The 21419-nt window shown below is 39.6% G+C and overlaps 1 protein-coding gene across 3 annotated transcripts in view; it reads right to left on the bottom strand.

Annotated features, from left to right (window-relative positions):
• The window catches only part of CMYA5 (cardiomyopathy associated 5), a 120630-nt gene that overhangs the window by 26514 nt on the left and 72697 nt on the right, over positions 1 to 21419 (bottom strand). For 2 of the 3 annotated variants that reach the window (XR_007514964.1, XR_007514966.1), the window contains 2 exons: positions 19685 to 19803; positions 9125 to 9211 (listed from right to left, as the gene is read on the bottom strand). Coding sequence is in view for 1 of the 3 variants with exons in the window: in XM_049866618.1 (XP_049722575.1) it covers positions 4314 to 4461; positions 5962 to 6108; positions 9062 to 9211; positions 19685 to 19803; positions 20396 to 20403 (572 nt within the window). In the remaining 2 variants the exon portion in view is untranslated. Of the gene's footprint in view, positions 1 to 4313; positions 4462 to 5961; positions 6109 to 9061; positions 9212 to 19684; positions 19804 to 20395; positions 20404 to 21419 lie in introns of those variants that run through there. The other variant, XM_049866618.1, reaches the window with a different exon arrangement.

Here is a 21419-nt window from a genome sequence, read left to right as displayed (position 1 = left end):
AGTCAATGCCCTCCCTCAGTTTTGTTTTGTTTTTAAATTAATCAGCCTTCTCTCCCTTCTTTTCATTTCCTTTCAAAGTCTCTTTCTACATCAGTCCAGAGCTTTTAAGGCTGCTTTTTATTTCAGGGATTGAGGATAGGGAAGAGATGTGACCTCACTTAGTTCTTGCTCCCTCTCTCCTCTGCTGAAGATTCCAGACAGATGATTCAAAGTGGGAAAAGACAAAAGGAGAGTGGCTGATCCAATTTATTCATTCATTCACTCCCTCATTCAGTAAATAGACCTTTATTGAGTGTCTACATAAATAAGATCCCTGCTCTTAGCCAACTTATGGTCTGTTGTTGTTGTTGTGTATGGTGGAGTCTATTCCAACTCATAGTGACCCTATAGAACAGAGTAGAACTGCCCCATAGGGTTTCCTAGGTTGTAATCTTTATAGCAGCAGATTGCAAAATCTTTTCTCCTTCAGAGTTGCTGGTGGGTTTGAACTACCAAACTTTCAGTTAGCAGCTGAGTACTTACCCATTGCACAACCAAGGCTCCTCAAACAGAAGTAACTTTTGATCCCCGTTACTCCTTTTCATTGACCTCCAGCTCAATTTTTTTATCTGGTTTAGTATAGGGCTTTTGCACAGGACCCAGAACTTATGTAAGAGTCATATAACCAATGGATAAACAACACTCTAAGTGCCCTTCTCTGCAAGTGACCCATGAAAAGGTTTCCAGCAGATTAGACTAATCCTATCCCCTGGTTGGAAACCCAGGTGCCATAGTGGTTAAGTGCCATGGCTGCTAACCAAAAAGGTCGGTAGTTCAAATCTGCAAGGCACTCCTTGGAAACTCTATGGGGCAGTTCTACTCTGTCCTATAGGGTCTCTAAGAGTCAGAATCAACTTGACAGCTGTGGGTTTGCGTTTGGTTTTGGGTATCTCCTGGTTAAAGAGCCCTGGTGGCACAGTGGTTAAAGTACTCGGCTGCTAACTAGAAGATCAGCAGTTGGAATCCACCAGCCATTCTGCGGGAGAAAGATGTGGTGGTCTGCTTCTATAAAGTTTTACAGCCTTGGGAACCTATGGGGCAGATCTACTCTGTCCTGTAGGATCACTATGAGTCAGAATTGATTTACGGCAATGGGCGTCCCTTAGTTAAAAAGAGCCCTGGTTGTTCAGTGGTTAAGAGCTTGGCTGCTAACCAAAAGTTTGGAACCTACCAGCTGTTCCATGGAAGAAAGATGTGGCAGTCTACTTTCGTAAAGATTTACAGCCTTGGAAACCCTGTGGGACAGTTCTACTCTGTCCTACAGTGTCGTTATGAGTTAGACTAGACTCCACGGCAATGGATCTTTGATTTGATCTCCTGATTGGGTGGCACAAATGGTTAGATACTGACTACTAGCAGAAAGGTTGATGGTTTGAACCCACCCAGAGATACCTCGGAAGATAGAGCTGTTAATCTGCTTCAAGATCATGGCCTTGAAAACCCTGTGGAGCAGTTCTACTCTGCACACGTGGGGTCACCGTGATTCGGAATTGACTTGACAGCAACTGATAACAGCAATAATCCCTTGGGTAAGTATCCAAGCACCTCGAATTAATTAATGCACCATTGTTCTTTACTTTGTTGGCACAGTTTATTTTCTTTGTAATAAGAGAGTATCTTCAATGATAGCCTAACTTTTCTTGTTGCTTTCAGTGCCATGTGTTTAATACCTGGTACCAAAGGTCTTTTAGCACCTAATTGGAAACCGCTCCATCTCCAAGACAGCTCCAAACTATCGACAGGGCTCAGCATGTGGGATTTCCCTTCACTTCTAAATTTCCTGGATTATATCCATTCAATAACATTGTTCTGTAAAGAGTCAGCGAAAGAGAGGAATACCCTTGATGGGATGGATTGACACAGTGGCTGCAACGATGGGCTCAAGCATAGCAATGATTGTGAGGATGATGCAGGACCGGGCAGTGTTTCATTCTGTTTTACACAGGGTCACTGTAAATCAGAACCAACTCGACAGCACCTAACAACAAAAATTGTTCTATAAAAAAAAAAAAAGTTGTTCTATAGCTATAAAAAAATTATAAACTTCTGCTTATCCAGCCCCTCATACTCCTGAAAGAAAAATGAACCCATTGGGAAAGTCTCAAAAATAATAAACTACTCAAAAGTCTTGTTTTAATAAGCTCAACTTTTGTGATGGTCAGGTTTTTTCCTACAAATGGAACTGTCATTGGTTTCTTTGGCTTTGATAGAAGAGGATTTGCTTGGAATGCATGTTGATATCAAATGGGCTTTTTTTTTTTTTTTTTGAAGACCCCAGGACAACTAGGGAAGGAAAGAACATTAATCAAAAGGGTTTTGAATGTACTGCATTCTCTCCTCATGTCTATGTTTTTCATGTGACAGAAGGGAACTAAGGATGCACAATAACTCCCAGTTGTCAGGTTACTGAGGTATGCTAATTCAGTTTGTGTAATGACATGAGTTTTAAAACTGGCAGAAAGAATAAGACAGACCTGAGTTTCAATCTTAGCTTCAAACTCTCCATCATTTAATACTTTTGAATTATTTAACCTCTTTGAGTCTCATTTAATGGAGGTCATTTTCTACCTCATAGATTACTGAGAGAGTTAAATGAGATTTAGCACAGTGCTTGGCACGTTGAAGGCCCTCAGTGGACGCCATTTCCCCTTCTACCTTCCCCTTCCCATCTCCTTGTAGCCACATTTATGACATGACATCACAGTTCCTTCTGTGAAGTGGCTACTAGGTCTCAAAGTTTCCAGATCTCTGCTGATTTAAGAGTCCAACTCTGCTGATATTACTTATGCAACCACCAGCTGGAGACTGATAACAAGGATGAGTCATTCAAGAGCATTCCTTAACAATCTCGTCTTGCCTCACAGAGAGCTGAGTGTCTGTACTCTCTCAGAGTTCATGTGAGGATTAAATGGGGCAATATACCTAAAGTGCTTAAAACATCCACTCCACAAAAACCCAAACTCGTTTCTGTCAAGTCAATTCAGATTCATAGCGACCCTAATGAACAGAGTAGAACTGCCCCATGGGGTTTCCAAGGAGCAGTTGGTGGACTCAAGCTGCCAGCCTTTTGGTTAGCAGCCCAGCTCTTAACCACTGCACCACCAGGGCTCCAGGTATCAGTTAGCACATCGTAAATGCTCAATAAAACTCAGTTATTTTCTCTCTCCCTTTCCCTCCCTCTTTTCTAGACCAGGGTTCACCTGTCAGCAGTTAGCACATTAACAAAGATGTTACTCCTTGTACATTTAACATGTTCTCATTACTACTGGAGCTCCTGGATCCCATGCATACATACCCCGCCTAACATAAATTCATCTTTTGATAATTATTTTGTGAAGCTTGTCTACACATACTTGAAAGAAACTATAATTCTTGCTCAGTCATTATGAAACCTCAAAGCATAACTAAATAAATAGCTGTTGATTGACCATGATGCTAATACACTTTATTAAAAAGCTGTCTAATTTCATGCCATTATTCCTAAATTCCATAACCAACCAAAATAGTTTATCTCAGTAAACTTGGTTAAAAAAAAAGCTAAAAATGTCTCTATCAAAATATGAATATTAATCATAGTGATCTGACTATTCATTGTGGCACCTGAAGTTGCTTTATTAGCGTGAGGTTAGAGGTTCGGAAAACACCACCTCAGAGGATCAGGTAACATTTCTCAAATGCTCACTGGATGACTGCCCATAAAATTTTAGCCTCATAATTTTAGTGAGGGAGCTTCCCATTTCTTTTTTCCTGTAAGAATCTCTATAGATTCTTCATGCTCTTGGAGAAACAGGTATGTCTTTTTGATAATATGTGTGTAATTAGCTTCTTTCTACTACCAATATATCAAGGAGACATTCAGATTCACATAAATACACAAGCTCACTACTAGTTTCCTAAGTTAGGTTGTACTTACTCTGATATAACTTGTAAAAAGTATATAAAAATATGCATAAATCCTGTGTAATCACTCAAGTTAAATATACCTCAAAGAATGTCCAATCCTATTAAAATTTGCATACATTTTCTTTCAAGGGAGTTATTATTCTGCATTGTAGCATGTGTTTTTTATTACAGGCTTAGAGTTCACTGATGAGTAGTGTTGGAGCTGCAAATCAAGTCAGCAGCTTCATTAACTCTGCAGCGTTTTAGGAAGCTTTCCACCCTCTATGAGCGTAGGCTCAGAGGTTAGTTCAGGGTCCTGAGCTCCCTGCCTGAGTCCCTCCGACCACCTGGCTCTGAGTCAGACTCCTCAGTGGAGAGAGGTCCTTCCTTACCTGAGACCCTCACCCTCAGGAGAGTGCTGTCTGCAATACTCCAGAGTGTAGGTCTCCGTGGCCTCTGGGTTGGCAGGCCGCCATCGGACAGTGGCCGTGTTCCAACACACGGTACAGTCCTCAGTGCGGATTACAGGGGTGGAGGGTGCTGCAGAGAGAGAACCAAGTCAATAGCTGGTGGAGCAATGCCAGCTCTACTTCCCTGGTACCCTGGGAAGAATGATTGGGTAGGATTTTAATTAGAATATATTCTGGGTTGAAAATCCCAAAGGTATAAAAATTCATGTAGTGAAAAGCCTCCCTCCCACCCCTGCCTTCCACATTGCCCAATCCTCACCAATCCCCAAACAGACACCCTCTAATATTAAAAAAATACTATTAGCTTCCTATAAATCTTATTGGAAACCCTGGTGGTATAGTGGATAAGAGCTACAGCTGCTAACCAAAAGATCAAATCCACCAGGCGCTCCTTGGAAACCATATGGGGTAGTTCTACCTTGTTCTATAGGGTTGCTCTGAGTTGGAATGAACTCAATGGCAACGGGTTTTTGTTTTTTTTAAATAAATCTTACCAGAGTTTCCTTATACATGTGCAACAAATAAAAATAAAAGTTCTTATCCCCCCACCTTTTATCCAAAAGGTAGCAATGATCTTGCCCTAAGTAGGTGTTCAATAAATACTTGTTTAAAAAGGGAAGAAAGAAGGACAGACAAATGGTAGGAGTGAGTCGTTTCTTCCTTTCAGGCAGTTGCAATTATCTAAAAGACGATGCATCTTTAGCTTATGCTACACCTTTTGCTTCAGCCACCTGTGAAAAGATTACATCAGGGGAGTGCATCCCCAGTTGAATAACGTTGCTTAAAATCTTTTGGGGGCTCCCAGCACCCATATAATGAAGTCTGAGCCTCTTACCTTAGGCGTTCTCGGGTGATGCAAATGGTTAAGTGCTCAGTTACTAACCAAAAGGTTGGCAGTTCAAACCCACCAAGAGGCACCTTGGAAGAAAGGCCTGGTAATTTGCTTCCAAAAGGTCAGTCTTGAAAACCTTATGGGGCGTTCTACTCTCCACACATGTGGTCACCATGAGCCAGAGTCAACTCAAGGCAACTGGTTTGTGTTTTTGGTTTTTTGAGCTTCTTATCTTAATAGACATGGCCTCTATGCTCTAGCCTTTCTCATCTCATGTCTTTCTTCTTGTTTTTAAGTCAAAGCAATACTACCTGTATATTCCATGCTATTTCTTATCTCCATGACTCTGCTCATATGTCTTCTTCAAGTGGGACACCCTCCATTAACATGTTAATTCCTACTGATCCTTTAAAAGATTTAGTTCAGACATCAATTCTAGAAAGCCATTCCTGTTCATGTCCCTTCCCCAGGCTTTCTCAGGTATCCCTCTGGACTGCTCTCATAATAACCTATGCATATTTGGATCACTGCCCTTACCACAAATTTTCCATGATCTTCTGTTTGTCTGTCTCCCCGACTTGACTATGAGCTTCTTGAGAACAAGAACCCAGTCTTAATCATTGTTGTAGTCCCCACATTTACAGGACACCCAGCACATGATCGGTGCTTAATAAATGCTTATTGGTTGATCTGAAGAGTATGTGAAGAATTGATTATTGTCTCCTAACACCCCCTTACCTGTCCTAAAAATTGCCCTTTCACTGGGAAGGCTACATCCAGTGAAGTTCACAGCCATTACCCATACTTGATAACATCGGTCAGGTTCCAAATCTTCAAAAATGCAGTAGCTTTCTTTCACTGTCACTCTGTATTCTTCCACCAATTCTAGCATAAAACACAATCAAAAGCTGTAAGGTATCTCCCAAAATCAATTGAAAGTTACAGTTTCTGGGGAAAAAAAAGTGGTCTATAACTTATTTCAGTAGAATAAAGCTGCTGAACTCTTACAGATACCATTACGTGATAGCTACCACTTTAGAATGAATAAAAAAGCAGTAGCATTATGAAAAGGAATATCTAGAATGGCATAGTATTACTTGTGAGTGCTTAAAAAGAAAATAATAGCATATTAGTAAAATTCTAAGCTTCATATACCACAATTAAAGTAACTTACTTCAATAGCAAATATTAAAATTGCATAGAGTTAATGTTAGCTTAAATCTCAGTAATACATCCTCAAGAAAATTCTTAAGAAACAATCCCAGTATTTCAGGAGAATATGTCATAAAATAAGGACAACCCCATATTTTCTAAACTTACGTTGTTCCAAACCATTTTCACAGATTAATAAGCCATTTTAATACTCAGAGTGACTTCCCAGAAGGCCCTGGGTGGCACAAACAGTTAAGTGCCAGGCCATTAACCAAAAGGTTGGTGGTTCAAACCTACCCAGAGGCACCTCAGAAGAAAGGCCTTGTGATCTGCTTCTGAAAGGTCACAGCCACAAAATGCCTGTGAGCACAGTTCTAGTCTGAAGTACATGAGGTCGCCATGAGCCAGAGTCAACTGACTCAGTGGCAACTGGTTTTTCCAAGTTTTAACTCTGGTTTTGTCTCATGAATTATCAAATTCTTTCAACTAGAGACTTCCACAATTTATAGAAATACTTAAATAAATTTCATAGGTCATAACCTACTTTTCGTTTAAGTAATTTTGTTTAATCAAGACATTTTCCTTTTTAAATTTCTTAAATTATTTTACCCTCCATATTTAGGAGTAAATGTTACTCAATATCATTCTGAACACATGGCCCTTTGGGTCAATCTGATTTTCTTACTGAAATTTTCTCTCCTGTAAAAGAATTATTTTCTTCCTTAAATTAGCCTGTGGTCATTTCAGTCATCTTCCTTTATTATTCTTGAATATCGCAACTTCAAAATTCCTTCAGTTAAGAAACTCAGATTGTTTCCTTTTAAAGGAAACTTGGCAGTTCTGTGGTTTAGCATGGTCTATTCAATTTTTGCCTCTCTCTTTCCCAATAAGCTATACTTTGTGGACAAAAAGTTCAGTCTAAAGAATGTCATAAGGTCTTGACACAGAAGAACCCCTTCCCCATAGCTCAGAAACTGCAACTGCAGTTTTCAGCAGAATCCCTCCTGTAAGCTAAGACCTATCACCCTCAGCATTCCTTTGAACAATGCATATAACACTACATATGTTCCTAGAGACCTACGACACAGTAGCAGAGTAACACCAGAGTATCACGTTGTAGATCATCAGATTAGTTAACTGACATTCAGCAGAATTCAAGCTACTGAAAGAATGAGACACAGGATAGGCAGGGGGTGGGGGTGGGGGTGGGGGGTCGATGCACATAAAAAAGCACTACAGGCAGTAAATAGGTTGTTAAAGGGGTCTTGGACAGCCATGAAGTTTTGTCATACAGCTGGATAAATAAGAAAGATACAGAAGAGCTGCGTAGGGCAAAGACATAGGTAGTGTAACAAAACAAACACACAAACAAAAAATGAGCTTTGGAGTCTAAAAGATCTGTGTTTGAATCCTGCCCCTGTTATGTACCGGCTTAACCTCATATCAATTTTCTCATCTGTAAAATGGGAATAACAACACTTATCTCCTTGTGTTGTAAGAGGCATATGGCAATCAGTCCTCAATAAGAGGAGTGGCACAGTGGTTAACTGCTTGGCTGTTAACTGAAAGGTCAGCGGTCCCAAACTACGAGCTGCTCCCCAGCAGAAAGATGTGGCAGTCTCCCTACGGTTCTACTCTGGCCTACAGGGTCTCTATAAGTCAGAATTGACTCAATGGCAATGGGTAAGTTGGTTAGTAGTATATAGATAAATTTAGTCAACTTTACACTACGCCTAAACTTGTTTGTTTTAGCTTTTTTCTAATCTAAGGAAGTTTCACATGACGTCTCAAAAGACTTAAATACCAGTAACAGTGAAATATATTACCATTCATCTGCATTACATATTATGCTCCTGAGTTTTGTAATAGGATGTCAATCCGGCCACATGATCACGTGATTTCCAAAGTATATGTGTCCGTCTTCAACAAACAACACAGAATGCCTAGCACTTTCAGTTCTGATTCATGAGGAAGTACAACCTCAAACTGCTTGGCTTCTATGTCTTATTAGAAATACTACTGAAGAGAGACCTTTACAGAGGCTCAACTATAAGACAAGCCATCCATTCACCGTGCTAAGAAGCACTTTCACACCTCTCCACATATTAAGTTGGGACATCAAACACCACGCCAAACCTAGGCCCGTGCCTTGAGAACTGCAAACACTGAATTCACCTTTATGGTTTGCTTGTAGCTTTCATCAAAGGTGGATCTGAGAAACTGCCAATCATGGTATCCAATGCTGCATTTACATGAAAATTATTGTGGAGAACACTGTCCTTTAAATAGCTCATTTCCACTCTACCAGTGGAACACATTAAATTTTTCTTTTAGGCCTCGGTGTTGGTTAAAATTGTGTTCTTCGAAACTCTAGTTAATATGCTCTTTTCTGAAAATGAGAATCACTTAATTGCTCTTGTTATCCTGAGAGCTCAAAGCTAAATGTGAATCTCAATTACAATATACATGTTGACAATTACGATGATATTTATGCATTTTTGTTTCCTGATTTCCAAATTTTGCTTGTATGTTATTTCATCACATGTGGGTTGTTTTTGTTTGGTAAGGGCCTGTAAATGCTTAATGGAAAGAGTCATAACATGTATATGTTTAAATACTTCACATTAAGATGCAGGAATATATGCATGCACCGTATTCGTGTGTCTATTACAAATCACAATCCTACCATTTACTTCTTGGTCATCTTGTGGCTCCTCCATGCAGTAAACCTGGAATGAGTCAATGACATCTTCCTTGTTCATGCTCCAATAAACTGTGATCGTTGTGCTAGTGGCAGAATTTGGTTCCTGAGGTTCTAATCTAGGAGGCTGTGGAACTGGAATATAAGCAAGATTTTTTATAATATTGTTTTTACTTACTGATTTTTTTTTTTAAGTCACTTATGCTTGTTGACAAAAAAAATTTAAGCAATACAGGAATACACAGAGTAAAAGACAGGAGAGCATCATTGATCCCAACATCACTCAACCCCATTTCTATTCCTTGGAGGCAACCACTGTTAAGTTTGAGTGTGTATCCCTCCAGAATACTTTCTACATGTGTACAAATAATACACATAGAAATAAATGAGCATCGATCCCAAAATGAGCTCAGTTGATAATACCCAGTGCCAAAAACCCAGTGTGGTTGAGTCGATTCCGACTCATAGCGTCTCTATAGGACAGAGTAGAACTGCCCCATAGAGTTTCCAAGGAGTGCCTGGCAGATTCGAACCGCTGACCCTTTGGTCAGCAGCTGTAGCACTTAACCACTATGCCACCAGGGTTTCCCCAATTGATAATACTCTTCTGTAATTCTATATTTAGAGCAATAAACTTATACGGTTTAGAGGATGCATCAAATAAATTGGTTTTCCTTCAAAACAAAAACTTGAGTATGCTTCGCTAGATAACCAATGCTGTCTCCCTATATATCAGTAGAGAGTCTATAGTCACAACAGACAAATGAAATCCTTTTTAGATGTAGTTACTATTCTTAGGGAGTCCTGGTGGTACAGTGGTTAAGAGCTACAACTGCTAACCAAAAGTTCAAATCCACCAACCACTCCTTGGAAACCCTACAGGGCAGTTCTACTCTGTCCCATAGGGTTGCTGAGTCGGAATTGACTCTACAGCAACAGGTTTTTGGGTTTTACTATCCATGGCTAAAAAGGCTTCCATGAATAAAATATCAAAATATACTTTCTGAATCTACTATCCATTTCTTCTTCTAAATGACTATACCTACAGATTTTTTTTTATTCATGTAAAAATTATATAGGAGGTAAAGTGTTCTATTAACTGATTCAAATGTAGTTTAACTAATTTAAAAATCTAGTCTAACTCCATTGCTCTGAATTTTAAAGACAACAATATTCTTAAGTGTTTTACGAGAGATTTTAAAAGTTTAATTGTGTTTATTGAATACTAATGTTACATTCAACACCATAAATCATTTCCTATACAACTCTCCTCTAAAATTTATGAGACACAAAAATCACTGAACATATTTTACAGATTAGAGGAAAAGATTATTCTTGTAGTTGAAAAGATGGCATGATTTTAAATTTATTTTTGTGTTTTTTTTTCTAGACAACAATTTTCTGAGAGATAAGCTTACTGAAATAATATGGGCCAAATTTTATTAGATCACTTTATTAAAAGCTGACACTAAAAGAAAAAAAAAAAAAAAAAACAAAGTTTAGCTCAGCCAGAAGATAAAAACAAGAAAAAATTAGTAGGTGCAAAGAATGGAACAAAATGACACAAATTGAAAGATTCAATAAAGAGTTGAAGAAATGTACAAAGTTATGAAAAATGAGAAGTAGGCTAGGAGAGTGGTGAAGTTTATGGGCTTCAGAGCAGAGAAGCTGGCCTAAGAATAAATCCCAGATGCTTCACTTACTAGTGGTATTATCTTAGCCTCAGTTTCCCCATCTTTAAAAATAGAAAACAACACTAATACCATTACCTCCCAGAGTTGTTGTAGGAAGCAAGATAATGTGTGTTAAGTACTCAGCAAAGTGCCTGACACATAACCAGACACGGAAGTGACTATCCATGTGTGATGGTTACTGTCACTTAGCAGTATTAACAAAAACAGCCAAATAAAGGGCACAGAGAAGAATTCCAACAGTTTGATATCTTGAATAGAAGAGTTTGTATAAAAAATGTGGCAGTACGGCGTCAAGAAATGATATTGGACAAGAACTCAAACTAGAGGCACAGATCCTAAAGGAATTAGCTATATGAACTTGGGCAAAGTACTCAATCACTTTGGGCCTATTTTCTTTTTTGTAAAATGAGGAATTTGAGGCTAAATTATTCAAGGGTCCTTCCAGTGCTAACATTCAGAAGGCAAAACGACTTTGGCAGGAGCACAGAAAATGCCAGATCCCTGAGGATGGGATCAAATTAGGGATCCATCATCTGGTAAATCAAAACGGCCACAGAGGTAAAACATACAGAGCGCAGCTGTTCCCCAAGGACTGGTGCTGGTTCAGAGACCTTCACTTTACCTCTCAATTTACTTGTTTGTCTTCCCAGCAGGAAACTGGTGTCACATTCTACAGAGGTCTGTCCAGAGACATAGAGCTCTGTAAATTTTCATGTTGCCCAGGTTTACTGAAGAGCCAAGCAGAATCTTCAATTATTGTCAATTGTGTTTCAAGCAATGTCAGAGAACTCCTTGAGGCATGAACAATTGCCCTCTTTTTTTCTATGAATTATACATTGAGCTATATCTGCTTATTTAGATTACATCTGTCTCTTTCAAAACAGTAATATCTTTTCATATTTCTCTCTTGCACGTACACGCTTGTTTTTTCACTCTCTTTTTTTGCAGGGGTAGCTTAACAAACTGATAATTAACCCAAACAAACAAAACAATCACCTAATTTTAATGAAAACCAGTTGTAATTATGGTGTTGGTGAAGAATATTGAATACAGCACGGACTGCCAGAAGACTGAACAGATCTGTCTTGGAAGATGTACGGCCCGAATGTTCCTTAGAAAAAAGGATGGTGAGACTTCGTCTCACATACTTTGTACATCGTTATCAGTAGGGACCAGTCCCTGGAGAAGGACACCATGCTTGGTAAAGTAGAGGGTCAGTGAAAAAGAGGAAGACCCTCAACGAGGTGGACTGACACAGTGGCTGCAACAACAGGCTCAAGCAAGCAATGATTATGAGACTGGCACAGGACCGGGCAGTGTTTCATTTTGTTGTACATAGGGTTGCTGAGTCAGAACCAATTCGATGGCACCTAACAACAACAGCAGTTGTAAAGAATTAAGCAAAGCACCTAAATATAAAATCTAAAATGATAAAGATCATGGAAGAAAAAATAGGGACAACGTTAGGAGCCCTAATACATGGCATAAACAGTATACAAACATTACTAAAATGCAGAAGAAAAACTAGATAACTGGGAGCTCCTAAAAATCAAACACCTGTGCTCATCCAAAGACTTCACCAAAAGACTAAAAAGATTACCTATAGACTGGGAAAAAGTTTTTAGCTATGACATGTCCAATCAGTGCCTGATCTAGAAAATCTATATCATACTGCAAAAACTCAACTACAAAAAGACAAATAACCCAATTAAAAAGCAGGCAAAAGGTATGAACAGACACTTCACTAAAGAAGACATAAAGGTAGCTAACAGATATATGAGGAAATGCTCACAATCATTAGCCATTGTTGTTGTTGTTCTTAGGTGCCGTCTCGTCAGTTCCGACTCATAGCGACCCTATGCACTACAGAACGAAGCGCTGCCGGGTCCTGCACCATCTTTACAATCGTTCTTATGCTTGAGCTCATTGTTGCAGCCACTGTGTCAATCCACCTCGTTCAGGGTCTTCCTCTTTTCCGCTGACCCTGTATTCTGCCAAGCATGATGTCCTTCTCCAGGGACTGATCCCTTCTGACAACATGTCCAAAGTATGTAAGACGCAGTCTCGCCATCCTTGCCTCTAAGGAGCATTCTGGCCGCACTTCGTCCGAGACAGATTTGTTCGTTCTTTTGGCAGTCCATCGTATATTCAATATTCTTCGCCAACACCACAATTCAAAGGCGTCAACTCTTCTTCGGTCTTCCTTATGCATTGTCCAGCTTTCACATGCATATGATGTGATTGAAAACACCATGGCTTGGGTCAGGCGCACCTTAGTCTTCAGGGTTACATCTTTGCTCTTCAACACTTTGAAGAGGTCCTTTGCAGCAGATTTGCCCAATGCAACGTGTCTTTTGATTTCTTGACTGCTGCTTCCATGGCTGTTGATTGTGAATCCAAGTAAAATGAAATCCTTGACAACTTCAATCTTTTCTCTGTTTATCATGATGTTGCTCATTGGTCCAGTTGTGAGGATTTTTCTTTTCTTTACCTTGAGGTGTAATCCATACTGAAGGCTGTGGTCTTTGATCTTCATTAGTAAGTGCTTCAAGTCCTCTTCACTTTCAGCAAGCAAGGTTGTGTCATCTGCATAACGCAGGTTGTTAATGAGTCTTCCTCCAATCCTGATGCCCAATTCTTCTTCATATAGTCCAGCTTCTCGGATTATTTGTTCAGCATACAGATTAAATAGGTATAGTGAAAGAATACAATCTTGGCACACACCTTTCCTGACTTTAAACCAATCAGTATCCCCTTGTTCTGTCCGGACAACTGCCTCTTGATCTATGTAAAGGTTCCTCATGAGCACAATTAAGTGTTCTGGAATTCCCATTCTTCGTAGTGTTATCCATAGTTTGTTATGATCCACACAGTCGAATGCCTTTGCATAGTCAACAAAACACAGGTAAACATCCTTCTGGTATTCTCTGCTTTCAGCCAGAATCCATCTGACATCAGCAATGATATCCCTGGTTCCACGTCCTCTTCTGAATCCAGCCTGAATTTCTGGCAGTTCCCTGTCAATATACTGCTGCAGCTGTTTTTGAATGATCTTCAGCAAAATTTTCCTTGCATGTGATATTAATGATATTGTTCTATAATTTCCACATTCGGTTGGATCACCTTTCTTGGGAATAGGCATAAATATGGATCTCTTCCATTCAATTGGCCAGGAAGCTGTCTTCCGTATTTCTTGGCATAGACAAGTGAGCACCTCCAGCGCTGCATCCATTTGTTGAAACATCTCAATTGATATTCCATCAATTCCTGGAGCCTTGTTTTTTGCCAATGCCTTCAGAGCAGCTTGGACTTCTTCCTTCAGTATCATTGGTTCCTGATCATATGCCACCTCTTGAAATGGTTGAATATCGAGTAATTCTTTTTGGTATAATGACTCTGCATATTCCTTACATCTCCTTTTGATGCTTCCTGCGTCATTTAATATTTTCCCCATTGAATCCTTCACTATTGCAACTCAAGGCTTCAATTTTTTCTTCAGTTCTTTCAGCTTGAGAAACACCAAGCATGTTCTTCCCTTTTGGTTTTCCATCTCCAGCTCTTTGCACATGCCATTATAATACTTTGTCTTCTCGAGAGGCCCTTTGAAATCTTCTGTTTAGCTCTTTTACTTCATCAATTCTTCCTTTTGCTTTAGGTGTTCGACAGTCTAGAGCAAGTTTCAGAGTTTCCTCTGACATCCATCTTGGTCTTTCTTTCCTGTCTTTTCAGTGACCTCTTGCTTTCTTCATGGATGATGTCCTCGATTTCATTCCACAACTCATCTGGTCTTCAGTCACTAGTGTTCAATGCGTCAAATCTATTGTTCAGATGGTCTCTAAATTCAGGTGGGATATGCTCAAGGTCATATTTTGGCTCTCATAGACTTGCTCTGATTTTCTTCAGTTTTAGCATGAACTGGCATAAGAGCAATTGATGGTCTGTTCCACAGTCGGCCCCTGGCCTTGTTCTGACTGATGATACTGAGCTTTTCCATTGTCAATTTGATTTCTGTGTGTTCCATCTGGTGAGGTTCATTTGTATACCCACCGTTTATGTTGGTGAAAGAAGGTATTTGCAACGAAGAAGTCATTGATCTTGCAAAATTCTATCATTTGATCTCCGGCATTGTTTCTATCACCAAGGCCATATTTTCCAACTACTGATCCTTCTTTGTTTCCAACTTTCACATTCCAATCACAGGTAATTATCAATGCATCTTGATTGCACGTTCGATCAATTTCAGACTGCAGCAGCTGATAAAAATCTTCTATTTCTTCGTCTTTGGCCCTAGTTGTTGGTGCATAAATTTGAGTAATAGTCGTATTAACTGGTCTTCCTTGTAGGCGTATGAATATTATCCTATCACTGACAGCACTGTACTTCAGGATAGATCTTGAAACATTCTTTTTGACGATGAATGCAACACCATTCCTCTTCAAGTTGTCATTCCCAGCATAGTAGACTATATGGTTGTCCAACTCAAAATGGCCAATACCAGTCCATTTCAGCTCACTAATGCCTAGGATATCAATGTTTATGAGTTCCATTTCATTTTTGATGATTTCCAATTTTCCTAGATTCATACTTCATACATTCCAGGTTCCAATTATTAATGGATGTTTGCAGCTGTTTCTTCTCATTTTGAGTTGTGCCACATCAGCAAATGAAGGTCCCGAAAGCTCTACTCCATCCACGTCATTAAGGTCGGCTCTACTTTGAGGAGGCAGCTCTTCTCCAGTCATCTTTTGAGTGCCTTCCAACCTGGGGGACTCATCTTCCAGCTATATCAGACAATGTTCTGCTACTATTCATAAGGTTTTCACTGGCTAATGTTTTTCAGAAGTAGACTGCCAGGTCCTTCTTCCTAGTCTGTCTTAGTCTGGAAGCTCAGCTGAAACCTGTCCTCTGTGGGTGACCCTGCTGGTATCTGAATACTGGTGGCATAGCTTCTAGCATCACAGCAACATGCAAGTCCCCACAGTACGACCAACTGACAGACATTAGAGAAATGCAAATCAAAACTACAATGAGATTCCATCTCACTCCAACAATGCTGGCATTAATCCAAAAAACACAAAATAATAAATATTGGAGAGGTTGTGGAGAGACTGGAACACTTAAACACTGCTGGTGGGAATGTAAAATGGTACAACCACTTTGGAAATCGATTTGGCATTTCCTTAAAAAGCCAGAAATAGAACTACCATACGATCCAGCAATCCCACTCCTTAGAATATATCCTAGAGAAATAAGAGCCTTTACATGAACAGATATATGCACACCCATGTTCATTGCAGCACTGTTTACAATAGCAAAAAGATGGAAGCAACCAAGGTGCCCATCAACGGATGAATGGATAAATAATGGTATATTCACACAATGGAATACTGACCATCGATAAAGAACAGTGATGAATCTGTGAAACATTTCATAACATGGAGGAATCTGGAAGGCATTATGCTGAGTGAAATTAGTCAGCTGCAAAAGGACACTATTATAAGAACTCGAGAAAGAGTTTAAACAGAGAATAAAATATTCTTTGATGGTTACAAGAGGGGGAGGGAGGGAGGGAGGAAAAGAAGTATTCACTAATTAGATAGTAGATAAGAACTACTTTAGGTGAAGGGAAAGACAACACAATACAGGAGAGGTCAGCACAACTGGACTAAGCCAAAAGCAAAGAAGTTTCCTGAATAAACTGAATGCTTCGAAGGCCAGCATAGCAGTGGCGGGAGTTTGGGGACCATGGTTTCAGGGGACATCTAAGCCAACTGGCATAATAGAATCTGTTAAGATAACATTCTGCATCCCACTTTGGAAAGTGGCATCTGGGGTCTTAAACGCAAGCAAGCAGCCATCCAAGTTGCATCAATTGGTCTCAGCCCACCTGGACCAAAGGAAACGAAGAATATCAAGGACACAAGGTAATTATGAGCCCAAGAGACAGAAAGGGCCACATAAACCAGAGACTATATTAGCCTGAGACCAGAAGAACTAGATGGTGCCCAGCTACAAGAGACGACTGCCCCAACAGGGAACACAACAGAGAGCCCCTGAGGGAGCAGGAGAGCAGTGGGATGCAGATCTCAAATTCTCATAAAAAGACCAGACTTAATAGTCTGACTGAGACTAGAAGGACCCTGGTGGTCTTGGCCCCCAGTCCTTCTGTTAGCTCAGGAGAGGAATCATTCCCAAAGCCAACTCTTCAGACAGGGATTGGACTGGACAATGAGATAGAAAAAGATGCTGGTGAAGAATGAGCTTCTTGGATCAAGTAGACACTTGAGGCTACTTTGGCATCTCCTATCTGGAGGGGAGATGAGAGGGCAGAGGAGGTTAAAAGCTCGTGGAATAGACACGAAAAGAGAGAGTGGAGGGAAGGAGCGGGCTGTCTCATTAGGGGGAGAGCAGTTAGGAGTATATAGCAAGGTGTATATAAACTTTTTGTATGAGAGACTGACTTGATTTGCAAACTTTCACTTAAAGCACAATAAAAATTAAAAAAAAAAAAAGAATTAAGCAAAGCACCTAGGCTTGAAATAATTTGTTACGTAATGTGCCTCGGCCTAAAAAGCATTAAAGTTAACATCCTTTTTCAGAAAAAATGAAAACAGTTTTACTTTTCAAAGTATTATGAAATTAAAAAGGGAACAATATTCCATAGATGCAATCTAATAAGGGGCCCTGGTGGCACGATGGTTAAAAGCTACCGTTGCCAACCAAAAGGTCACCAGTTCAAATCCTTGAAAGCCCTATGGGGCAATTCTACTCTGCCCTATAGGGCCACTATGAGTTGGAATCTTTTCAAAGCATTCTAAAATTAAAAAGGGAGTAAGGATATTCCACAGATGCAATCTAATAATAATGACTGGATTTACAACGGTTGCTATGAGTCGGAATCAACTTGACAGCAACAGGTTTGGGGTTTTTTCTGTTGTTGTTCATTCAGTAGAAGAGTATCAGAGACTCAGAGTTTGTAAGTTATTGACTTTGTTTACACTTTGTAGTAATACACTTGAATAGCTATGATGTCAAAAAATACAAAGTAGAATTTTAAGGCTTCTTTGCCAGAAGCTGAGACATTGGACAGAAGAGTCACCCAAAGGATTCCCATCTGTGTAATGGAGTGTGGCCACAAAGAACCGTCACACTTGGTGAGTTAAGCAGTAAATGGACTTGAACTTCAGGACCTGGGGCCAGAGTCTATAGATTTCTACTCAACCCAGGTTTCTAAAGGTCTCCAGGAGCCAGAGTCAAGAAAGCCTTGAGTATCACTAATCCATGTTTTTCTCTCCTTTCAAAGCAGTACACTCTGCCTCTTTGGGGTAGAGCCGTGGTTTAGTGCAGAGTCTGAAGCCAAATTGCTCACACCCCACACACCTGAACTAGCTGTGTGGTCTTGGGCAATATGACACACTTTTCTCAAGCATCCTCATCTGTCAATAATAAAATGTATTTTCTAAAACATACCTCCTAGGATTGTTGTGAGATTCAATGATATGATATGTTTAACAGTCTTTCCACAGTACCAGGCATCGTGCAAGCAGCAAATATCTGTTTGCTCTGTTGCTCAATGGAAAAGTCACATCCTTTCCTCTGTTCAGTTTAGGGAGTGATCAGATTAACTTTTCAGGTACCAGTGGGGTACCTGAGAGGCAGCACTGGTCACAAAATGAACAGAGCTATGCAGCAGCAAGTCAACATGCAGGGCTTCAGTTCTATAAAGCAGATGTACCCGGCAGTGTTTATCGCAGAGACCAGTCTCTCCATAAACAGTCTCCAACCACTGGGTCTGCCATGTGTACTACCTCTGGCTTAATCATTAACACTTCCTGACAATTTAACTCTGACCTCCAAAACATATAAAATGACCTCTGACTGCCCAACAGATATTCAAATGTTTATCTTTCTAAATGAACAACAGCATATAGCAAATCTCTTAAAAGCCAAAGATCTCCTCTGTTATTAAGAATTTCTTAGTTTGCAATCACTGCTCTATTCTAATGCCTCCTAGAGACATTACAGGGAGATATCCTTTAGTTTTGAGACATTTCTAGAAAAAGCCCATTAGGATACCTGACTGAAATTTTCCCTTTATATAGGTTTTTTTTTTTTTTTTAAAGATACAGTAGCCTTTTTACCAGTTACTAAACTAAAACTCTTCCTACAGAAATGATAGTTAACTGCCAATTTAAAAACCACTTTTCTAAGCTTTAAGACTTTAAGGTGGTTTTGGAAGAACATAGCATCTTTTAAGGAGGACATCTGAGTACGCTGTACAGTAACTTGGTAACTTCACTGAAACAAAGCACCTCTTAGAAATCTAAGTAAGTTTCATTGTCTTGTTTGTTAAAATAGCACATTAAAAAATATTTGAAGAGCCGGCAGGATGCTTCTGACAGCTGAGTGGGAGGCTCCTGGCTACAGAGCATGATGCTGAGCTGTTAGTTCTCTAAGCTAATATGTTTAGCTAGAAAAAAAGGAAGAAGAACTGAAATCGAAGAGGGGAAAACCACTCACAAGGAAAAATCTGTTGAGCACATAAAAATATTTAATTTACTTTTCCTTCTATACCTGGCTGCTGGCAGGAAGCAAATAATCTCCAAAGCAAGGGAGAGAAATCCTACTTTAAAAGAAAAGAAAAAAAAAAAAAAAGAGGAGACCCTTTGGTTCTATTGCTGCTTGTTCCCACCTCCACAGTATCCCTGCACAGCCATAAAGCTTCAAATGGAAATATGGTTGATAACTGAAATGGTGTACTGGTCGCACGTTTTATTTCAGAATTCAGTTTTAATATTTGGCAACCAAGACTTTCATTTTTTTCATTAATTTTCTTATATTAAAAAACTTAACAAAACAAACAAGCAAAAGCTCCTGGATTTCATCAAGATAGTTAACGCATTAAAATTCTTACCAGCCACTTGTTTTAGCATCTGGTCACTTCTTGCCGCGCGGTCTTCATAATGCTCAAAAAGGGAAAACGCAGCAGGCATGTTCTCTAAAGAAGCAGTGCTCTCCATTGCAGAAAGCAACCTAGCAGGGTGAAAACATTTCCAGATAAGTCAGGAACTTATTAACATACAGAATGAAAGCTAAAAACAATTGTCCAAAATGAAATTGGTGGTGGTGGTGGTTTTTATGAGGCAGGGCCTCTAACTGATTCCAAAAAGCATTTCAACTGCTTCAAAGTCTAGAAATACATGTCTAAAGTCTATTCTTAGAGTTCTTGAGTGCAACTGGTAATACTGGCAATTTCATTCCTACAGCCTCAAATGGAAACAATCTTGCCAAATTATGCAGTCTTCAATTTCTCATCTATAAAATTAGTCCTCAAAATTACTACTTTTTAATGGTTATTTATTTCCTTAAGGATATAAAGGTTCAAAGCATCTGTAGGATGTCTTGCTATTCTTAGCCCTTACTATTATGCTTCTGCCCATAAAAAACCAAACCCATTGTCATCAAGTCAATTCCAACTCATAGCAACCCTATAGGACAGAGTAGAACTGCCCCATAGGGTTCCCAAGGAGCGGCTGGTGGATTCAAACTGCTGACCTTTAGTCTTAACCACTGTGCCACCAAGGCTCCATATTATACTTTCAGTCACTCAAAAAATACTGTTAACCTACTGTTCTAGGCCCTGGGGATACAGCAGTGAAAGAGGGTAAAAATCTACTCATTCTTTTAAGAATAAACAAGCCACAGTTTACAATTTAACAGCTTTTGTTATAGACCCTCTTAGGAAGGAGGCCAACAATTAGCATTGGTAAATCCAAGTAAAACCTGGATGAAAAAAACAGGATAACTCTGAAGGAGAGAGAGAAGGAGAAATTGCAGAAGCATTTCTCTTCAGCGTGAGGGCCTCACACTGGATCAGGAGATCCCATCTGTGCACCTCTCTCACACAAGACTGCTACTATCTTCCAGCAATTAAGTCAGCTGTGAGGAACTGCACCGGCTTCATTACCACAGACTTTTTGGTTTTACCAGCACTGGTTTTTTTTTTTTTCAGCACAGATCCACCTCAAAGCCTTTGCACTTACTGTTGGAATCTTCTTTTCTTAAATATTTGTATGGCTCCTCCCTTTGCTTGACTTTTATCTCTGTTCAAATGGCAGCTCCTCGGAGAGGCCACCCCTGGGTCTGCAACTAACACAGCACTGTCCTCTTTTGCCCTTACTCTGTTTCATTTTACTTCCTCCAGTTTACCACATCCAGTTTGTTTTTTGTCAGGCTACTTCACTAGAATGTAATCTACATGCAGAAAGGGACTTTGTTTCGTTCACTGAGTAAACAAGAGGCCAATAGTTTCATGTGAGTGAGAATAGCAGGATCTCAGGTCCAGTAAATTTTCGGTCAGTATAAGATATAACTGAAATATTTAAAGAGCGCCCACTATGTATACTGGTGTCAGGAACAATAAAATTCGCCATCATTGATGGAAAAACTCAGGAACGGATAAGGGTGGTGGCTGAACAAGATGAACATAATGTCATTGAACTATATATGTGAAGATTGTTGAAATGGCAAATGTTTTGTTACATACATATTTACCACTATATATATATATTTAATTCATCATCATCTGATTTAGGGGAGAAGGTTTCAGTAGGGGCTTCAAAGAAAGGTGCCATTTGGGCTGCATCTTA

Source organism: Elephas maximus, chromosome 2 (genome assembly GCF_024166365.1).
Source record: "Elephas maximus indicus isolate mEleMax1 chromosome 2, mEleMax1 primary haplotype, whole genome shotgun sequence".
NCBI lineage: Eukaryota > Metazoa > Chordata > Mammalia > Proboscidea > Elephantidae > Elephas > Elephas maximus.
The sequence above is the reverse complement of the archived record's forward strand: the minus strand, read 5'-3'. Positions and strand labels throughout refer to the sequence as shown.